General features: G+C 39.9%; 1 protein-coding gene across 1 annotated transcript in view; it reads left to right on the top strand.

Annotated features, from left to right (window-relative positions):
• The window catches only part of KAT6B (lysine acetyltransferase 6B), a 92,037-nt gene that overhangs the window by 2,294 nt on the left and 80,635 nt on the right, over positions 1 to 9,108 (top strand). The window contains 1 exon segment of the mRNA XM_010714372.3: positions 4,741 to 5,622. Coding sequence (XP_010712674.2) covers positions 5,002 to 5,622 — 621 coding nt within the window. The 5' untranslated portion in view covers positions 4,741 to 5,001.

Below are 9,108 nucleotides of genomic sequence, written 5' to 3'. Positions count from 1 at the left end.
GAGCTGGGGAGGGGAGCCGCGATGTCTTAAAGTGCTCCGAACTTCCCCGGTAGAGGATGGGAGGGGTAAATTGGGTGATGCCGGCGGTGCTGGTTGCTGAGGCGGTGCTGGTTGCTGTCGTGTTGCTAGCTGCTTCTTAACATGTCATCCTTCATCGGCTGGTGGGGCTCACGGGGTGCGAGTGCTGCTCGGGTCCTGGCTCACGTGTGCTGCACTCGGTGCCCCCGGCTGTGCTGGGGTAGTTCTGAAGGCGCTGCCGTGTGGCTGTGCTTAAGGCAAGTGTCAGTCCCCTTCCTTGTTAAACAGTACGTGCTGTACTGAGAATAATACAGTAGATGGCTTCATGATGGGCATAATGCTGAAGGAATCGTGTACTGGTAGTCCTTGTCAGGATCTCCTTTCTCTCTGCGTCTTTTTTAGGTGCCACTGTTTTGTTGGGGAAGCAAATACCTTGCCTCTTGCATCAGTAGTTGGGATGGAAGTGTTAGGATGGAGCTGATTAGCTGTATCATTTTAAAGAATAGTTTGTGGGGGGAAAAAATGGCCAAGAGCTTGCTGGATGCAATGGCAGTCTCCTTCCTTCTCTGCTGCAATCCTTACCTGACCCTGATGCTGCAGCAGAGAGCTGGCCTGCTGCTGCTGTTCCTGGCATGTGAGGAGCAGGCAGGAGGGGCAGAATGGAATTGTAACTCTCAGGTCACCAGCAGGTTGCACAAGTTGTTCTTCTGTTGTGTTTTTGTTGCTGGTTTTTTTTGTTTTTTTTGTTTTTTATTTGTTTGTTTTTCTCTTTCTTGGTAGCTGCCGTGTTAACCTCCATTTTAAAAAGTTCGCCTGTGTTTACATCTAAGATAACTGCTGTGAATTTGTCATTAATACCTCCAAAAAAGACTTGAGAGAATGTTTTACGAAATACTTTTAGATGCTTGTCTAGGAACTTGTTATGTTTTCTGACTCAGAACAAAACTAAACTATTTTTTACGTTCTTCTTTCTCACTAGGCAGCTTGTTTTTGAAATCTAGATCACTTGGAAATAATGCCAGATACACGTTCAGTCTAAAAAATACCTCATCATGAGATTAAGGATTACTGATGACACATAAGAGTGACAGGTTCAGTCATTGCATTCTTTAATTAGAACCAACTGTACAGTAGCTGTGCGTTTCATTAAGGACATACTTGCATTCATTCTAAATCTCTAGCTGCTATTTTGCAACTTCTTTGTATTTATCTGATAATTTATGACTTAAGTAGAGGGACAAGCCTTGACTAGAGATGGCTCTTCCTGTTTTTAAAAGTAATGTATTGTACATGCCTCCTCCCAGTGCTTGTGTTCTGCAGCTCTTCAAGCAGACTTGTTAACAGATGTGATTGGTAGTATAACATAATCAAAAGTTTCTGAGATGTTACTGCTTTCAAAATAAGATATTACAGAGTGTAGAAGCTGAAATGTGACATGATATAGGGCTTAATGATTGCTGCAGTAAAACTGAAAGTGGTCCTATGCATTAAGATCTGCAGAACCCAATCTGTGACTGGATGGATGCTGCTAAGGGCTTGATTAAAACTTATTTAATTAAAAACAAGGGAAATGAATAAATAGACACGAGTACTTGATGCTAGTTTATAATCTCTCTTTAAAAATTGGCATTTCCTCAAGATCTCTGGACAATAAATTTCTAAACTTAGAGTTTTGAAGTTGCCTGTTTCCTCTTTCTGCTGAATCTGAAAAACTTGTTTCTGAAGCAAATTGTCTTCTATTTAGATGTACTGAGTATGTGTGTATACATCTATAGATGGTTAATCTTGGATCAATAACTGCCAGAGCAGAGCCTGGTTTGTGAAAGGCCTCTTTATCTTCAAGCTCTGGGGTCACCAAGCTGGATTACATTGCTGGCAGAGATGTTTGTTATTAAGAGGTTATTCAGTATCTTGTGTGTGGCAGACCTTGTCATGTCACTTGTGGAGGTCAGGGAACTACACCTCAAGAACATGTGCAATCGGAGTGGCAGAATAGCTGAAACTTGAAACTGCTGGTTGTGGGAAAACAAATCCAAAGTTGGATTGGGTGAATTGTATGTGGTTTCCTAAAGCAGAGCAACTTGGTTTCTGCTGGAAGGAGTGAATATGAAATATCTGGACTTTTCTCTTGAAATACCCTGCCCCATGCATTGGAAACTCTATGCTCATGCTGATAGACTTGACCAGTGTTGATTTAGTAGGTGCTAGCATGTAGGAGGCTGCATTACACATGGGGAATTTTAACCAAATAAGTAAAAATGTAGTTCTGAATGTATACTGCAGTGAAATTCCCATACCAAGAAGCAGGCTTTACATGAAGCTATAGACTTATGCTCACCTTTTGCCACAGTCACTGGCCAATAAAAATTCCTGTAACCCACAAGCTGCAGCATTTATACTGAAATGTTCATTGGTGTCCAGGCGCCTGGAACAGACCCTGCTCTGTGTGTTCTGGAATTTAATGGAAGTGATGTGGTTGCTTGTATGAAATGTAATATCACAGTGCTGCAGTAGGTTTCAAAATGAGAGAAGTATGTCTGACTCAGCAAATGCAGCAGTTTTCAGTATTTAATTGAGTACTGACCATCTTCGTGAAGACTCCTGATTGAACAGCCTAATTAAACCACTCCTGAACTGACAGCAGACTTTCTAGGAAACTGCAGTGTTACGTGCAGCTACAAAGACCTTCCAGAATGAAGGGCAAAGCATAAAAGGTCTCAATTTGAGCAAGTGTCCACTCCTTCGTGTACGGAGTTCTGCTTTGTTTGTTGTATTTCTGTATTTTCAGTGTCAGATTTGTGACACTGGTTCATAGGGTTTGTAATTCTTTGGAACCTTTCTTTTTGAAATCCCTGCATTTGTTTGCATTTTGCAGCTCCAAAGTTATTTTGGAATCATGAGAAACTGGTGAATCTGAGCAATGCTGTCAGGGGGGATGGAATTAAAATGCATGTTTACAGATAAAATAGTTGTATTACAGATTCTTGAAAAATACGTAACTGTTACCAAATATAACTTGTGTGAGTAGAGACTGGAAGCAAGCAGCACCATCCAGTCTGTGTAGCAGGGTTTAGTATGAGAGCCAGGTAATTCTTCAGGCCCCGAATTTGTATCAGGAATGTTTCTTCATCGTGGCAGTCAGTTAAACTTTTCTGAGTCTGGAAATGCTTATGCTCAGTCAAATCTTAAGGATGACAAATTAATTAAATGAATCGATTGTTTTTACTGTTGAGGTGCAGAAGAGTTTCATGTTCACCAATAGCATCAGTTCCTTTGTAATTAGTTCCGTTGTGTAGATAATAATAATTTGTGAAACATGATCAGTAGCTTATATTTAAACAGGCTCTTGGGAGGTTCAAGGGAGAGCAGCTATATAAAACAAAACAAACTTGTTGTGTGTTTTTTTTCTCTGTAGTTGTTCTCTTTGGAGTTACAGTGCAGTCTTTTTTTAACAGTATTACTGTATCAATTCATTTTTTTTCCCCAACTTAAAATTCGCTCAAGTTTTAAACATGATTGAAATGCAAGATGACTTGAATAAATGAATATAAATGAGTGCCAAGAGTTATGTAATCATAGATATTACTGCTTGTTATAGGCTGTTTGCCAGAGCTTAAGAAATGTAGTTTCAGATTGCTTCAGTTTGGAATTTTGCTGAGAGACTGCTGAATCTTCTGCTTTACAACACAGCTCATCTATTGACAATGACGATTTCCCACTTTTGATATTTATTTTACTTTAAAGCTCATACAGTGCAGTCCTGTTTGTGTCTTCAAAAGTTTTTGCTTAAATTTCATGGCAGGAAAAAAAGCTGTCAGCTCACATTTAGTCGTTAGATGACTGCCGTGTTATTTGTGAGGTTTTTATCTTTTTTCCAAACCATTTTGCAGAAGCAATAAACTCCCAATCAAAATGGTTCTTAAGATTTTCTTGAGTAAGTTTCTATAGCCCTTGAATTTTCAATTGAAGAATGATTTTTCTTTACTTATTATGGATCATGGTAAGCTGAATCACTGAAACATGTTTTGTTGATATGACCTCCTGTGTATGTTTTCATGCTAATATGCATGTATTTATGTGAAAACGTACTGTTGCTTTGTTTTTATTTTTGTTCCTCAGAATCTCTATCAAAAACAGGTGCCTCTTAACTGCACGCTTCAGTGTGAGATGTGCCTTCCTTATTACAGTCTACATGACAGGATAGCTAGACATTAATGCAGGACTTAGTACTGCTGACACTATTCTGATACTCAAGGATTGATTCTTCTCAGTTGTATAATCAAAACATGTCGTAGCACACTGTAAGAAGTGGCAGTGGTTAATAATTTGACTTTTGCCAGTTTAGAGACTTATACAGTCTATGTGTAGTCTGTATATGCGGTCGTACTCTTATACTGATGGATCTCAGAGTGATTTATAGGCAGCTAGTATTTTTGAGAATGTTTTCAGATGTGTAGCTTGAATGGGAATTTCCTGTTGAATCAGCAGTAGCTTAAATGTTGGGGTGATGGAATTTAGGAGAGCTAAACCTGTTGAACGCTGTAAAAAATGTAAGGATTTTATGATATCTTGCTTGATGTGGGAAGGGACTAATCAAATGTTTTGGATAACCTTACAAACATTTTTGCATGCTGCAGCGTCTATCTACCCAATGAATGAGTGTCTTTTTTACTACATCATCATGAAGCGTTCTCACCTGCCTCTTCCTTTTTCTCTTTCAAGGTCGTACCTTTTTTTCTGTGAGGATGTACCCCTGTCATCATGAATGAATCCTTCCTACGTTTCCATTTTGGTCAAGTAATTGGAAGCTTCAGCCAGCAGATATTTCCCTGCCTTTTCTGACTCTTCAGGATGGATATTTTTGAGATGAATCCCAGCGGTGTGTGGAATCCTTTGATTTGTGTTTGAGGTGCAAACGGCCTCTGAAAGATCTGCTGAAAGGATAAGGAGGAACCTCTATGGGTAAACAGTTACTGGTCAACCATGGTAAAACTTGCCAACCCACTTTATACGGAGTGGATTCTTGAAGCTATACAAAAAGTTAAAAAGCAAAAGCAACGGCCATCTGAAGAGAGAATATGTCACGCTGTTTGTGCTTCCCATGGATTAGATAAGAAGACTGTTTCGGAACAGCTGCAACTTAGTGTTCAAGATGGTTCTATTCTTAAAGTTACCAACAAAGGCCTTGCATCCTACAAGGACCCAGATAATCCTGGACGGTTTTCGTCTGTTAAACCTGGCACTATTCCGAAATCTGTTAAAGGATCTAGAGGAGCTTGTAATGAGCTCCGTAATGTGGATTGGAATAAACTGTTGAGAAGAGCAATTGAAGGGCTTCAAGAACCAGGTGGCTCCTCGCTGAAAAACATAGAGAAGTATTTGAGAAGTCAAAATGACCTAGCAAGTATTTTCAACAACCCTGCCTTTCAGCAGAGATTGCGTCTGGGGGCCAAACGTGCTGTGAACAATGGCAGATTACTGAAGGATGGACCTCAGTATAGAGTGAATTATGGCGGTTTGGAAAGCAAAGGAGCTCCTAAATATTCCAGTGGTTTCCCAGCTTCTCTTCCACCTGTCAGCCTTCTACCCCATGAAAAAGATCAGGTAAGGCTGAAAAAATGAAATTTTTTCAAAATGAAAAAAAAAATGAAATTATCATGAATTGTGATAATGCAGAAGTAATGATTCTTTCTGTTCTTAATTTAGCCATTCACGTCTGTGTAAGTGAGGATGTGTGTCAAAGACCCGTGCAAAATCAGTTCCGATAAGGCACGTTTACTTAGCTCCCTGGATTCTGTGTTGGACAGCATGTTTTTTGGATTTTTGATAGGTAAACAGGAGAGCAGCAGGGAAGAGTGCAGCTGTATGCTCTCTTCTAGGTGTCAGACTGTTCTGTTTGGTGGACTGGTGTTGCTGAGATCTGCTATCTGATTTGGTTGTGGCATTCTTCTTTTTATGTGTGGATGTATTTGATTTTTCTTGTGGTTCTGACACCAGCTGAAGTGCTACCATAGACCTCTTGATGCTTAAGTCTCTTAGAGTGTTTTTTCTTTTCTTTCCTAAAGACATTCATATGTAGTTAGTTGGCTCCCTATTGACTGTAGTTTTAAAGCTAATGTAACTATTATGGGAGATATTTGTTATTTGTGATAAACTTGAGAATCCTCTTCTTATTTTCAGTTTCCTTGGACTTGTGTGTAGTGATTTTTTTTTTTTTTTTGAGTACTTGGCTCTTGTTTTCAGATTACTTATTCACAGGGTTTAAGCTTTGAGAAAAAAGGTGGGGGAGGTGTATGTGTCAATTGCCTTTGATGCTAGCCCTTCATTAAGGAAAAGTTTGCAGGCATTTTGATCATTTGTTTAGTGTGGTGAACTGTATTTTTTTCATTATACTTGGAAAGATGCAACCTGTTCAACTTGAGTTGATTTATTTTAACCTGAATAATTTGTGTTGTGTTTTTTTGTTTGTTTTTTAATTTTTGTTAAGTACTTGATGGCAAAATTCTTTTTGGCATGGAATATCCCAGCTAGTGGTGGTGTTGTAGAGATGCCATTAGCATCTCTTTCGAGATACTGTAATATGCTTGTTTGTTTGTTTTGTTTGTTGGTTTTTGGTTTTGTTTTTTTTTTTAATGGTTCTCAGTTATCATTTTCCTTGAGCTGATCTTAAGATGCTAAAGTGCATAGAGAAGGAAGTGTTTGTATAAGAAACAGGCACATTTTGAAGGAGAGTTGTTTATGGAGCTGTCAGAGGTGACAGAGGAAATAGTTACCTATAGGTTGGTGTGTGTGTGTGTGTGTGTGTGTGTGTGTGTGTGTGTTTCTTAAAGTATAGTTGCTGTTGCATTAATTTCTGTTGATTTCTGTCAGATTGGACTTCCTAGGTGTCTGATGGGTGCATGGGGAGTGATGCTCAGTAATCAGAATGGGAATTCAGAAGTGTTGCTTACTGTGCAATTACTGCTGTAGCCATATACTGTAAGGAAGTTAATTACTTGTAATGATAAAGCTGTCTATTGTTTAAGTATTCAGAGATTCTTCTGTAATTCTGAGTCTGAGGTGACATTAAAAAATGTGGAGACTGGAATACTGAGCAACTGAGATAGTTTAATGCTATGATGCTTCATGTGAGTTCTGTGGGAATGAACATGTTCCCTCTTAGACTACCTACAGGGAATGGCATCCATTGCTAGCAATGTTAGTTGGGTCATGGAACTGAAAAAGCCATTACTGCCATACCAAGGTGTTGGTATAAGAGTAAATCTGTCTTTCGGAAGTTAGCCCAACAAATCTGCTATCTAGCTACTGCTTTAGCAAGGAAAAAACAAAAAACAAAAAAACTTTGATTTGTGTGCCTCAAAATTAGCAGTGTGACTTGTATGCTGAACAGTTTTTTGACATGCATTTCTTCCTGATACATAACATAGCTAACTACTGCTGATGTGAGGCTGATAAATATGCAGCTGTGCGTTGACGTAGTGCATGTCCTCAAGTGCAGTGCCTAGTTGTGCTGCTGTGTTACTGTGCCGATATGTGTAGGCTTCCCGTAAGTATAGTAGGTTTCCTGGTCTTCCAGCTGTATGGCTTCGAATGTACTTCAGAAATGATAGTTCTGCATCTGACTGTAAACAGATGTCTGTTTATTACTGGGATGCGCTTGCATGATCCTTTGATGTTAATGGCAACTTATGAATGAGCAGAACAACGCTGCAGGAGAACCGTTCAGCTACTTTAATTGTAAGTCTTTAGGTGGCTGTATAAAGAATGTCAAGATCGTTTATCTAATTTCCTACTAAAAACGTAGCCGAGTGACATCTCTCAGGAATTGTTAGACTTTGGGGAGATGAATGTATTTTAGAGTTTCTTTGTTTGACTGGTCATGTAGCTAACTCTAATAAAAGCTAGTATTCTCCCTTTTTTTAAACACTAGAGGTGAAGTTCAATTATTCTTTCTTTTAACTTAATTTCAAGGATGAAAAGAACAGGAAAAGCTGCAGAAATCTGCTTAGATGTCTGTTGAAGCTTCTTGAATTGGATTGTAGTGCAGGTGCATAGATAACTCTCTCCTGCTGATGAATTGTTAAGACTTGCTGCGTTCAAAGTCTGCCTGTATTCAGAGCTCCCTCTTTGACAATCTAAACTTTCACACTGGCAGTACCAATTGCAGACTGTTCAGCTTTCTTTCTGAGGAACGGGTGAACCAGTACTGGTGGGGTGGTGTTTTGTGGTGGAGATCCTTCCTCCTCCGAGGCATTAGGGTGCCTGGTACGCTGAGAAGGTAAAATACTGCTGTAGTGTTATCACTGAAGTTAGTTCTGTGGACTTGGAGCCTTGGCAATATTGTGGAGGTGTTCGGTGTATGGTGTGAAATGGTTATGTGGAACAGGGAGCTTGAAGTGCCAAGTTCTCTGGTTGGTGGTACAGAGCTGCTTTCCTTGCCTCTGTACCGAGTGGTTCAGTGCAAGTAGATAGATTCTTCTCTTTGAGGTGGAAATAACTGCAGTTGGTTACAGTAGCATTAGCGTGTGTTACCATGTTTCATCCTGTTACCGCTGGCCTGGAGAGGAGGGCTTGTTTTGAAGCACTGTTTCCTTCAAGTGTCATCTTAGCTCTGGAGCTGGGGCGGTGGTGTGCGGACTCCCAGGTGCTGGAAGTGGAAACGCGGTGCAGCTGTTGGGATTTTGTGCCATTCCATTGTGTCTCTGGGGGTTGCCTTTTCCCTTCTGTACGAAGGCTTGCGAGCACAAAGCTCAAGGAAGGGCAGATTGCTGTCAGGTGCTGCATGGTCTCTGCTGTATGGTGATACATGGTGTAAAACATAGAGTAGCATAAATTTTGAGGAGACATTGCAGTTACCTCTGGAATTCTGGTGGTTACATTAAGGCAGCCACTTGCTTGATGTGGATGGGTAACTTGAACCAAAGCACTTGAATAGATAGATGTCTGTATTAAAGCATTACATTCATGTTAAAGCAGCAGCCTCCAGCCAGGGATAGACAATTCATAACAACAAAAGGAAAATGAAAATAGTGATATCCTCTAGGATGGAGACTTCGGATGCTTTTTTCTTTCCTATAAATAGAAACTTAA

The sequence above is a fragment of the Meleagris gallopavo genome, chromosome 8 (assembly GCF_000146605.3).
Source record: "Meleagris gallopavo isolate NT-WF06-2002-E0010 breed Aviagen turkey brand Nicholas breeding stock chromosome 8, Turkey_5.1, whole genome shotgun sequence".
NCBI lineage: Eukaryota > Metazoa > Chordata > Aves > Galliformes > Phasianidae > Meleagris > Meleagris gallopavo.
Note: the sequence above shows the minus strand (reverse complement) of the source record. Positions and strands in the feature narration are given on the sequence as shown.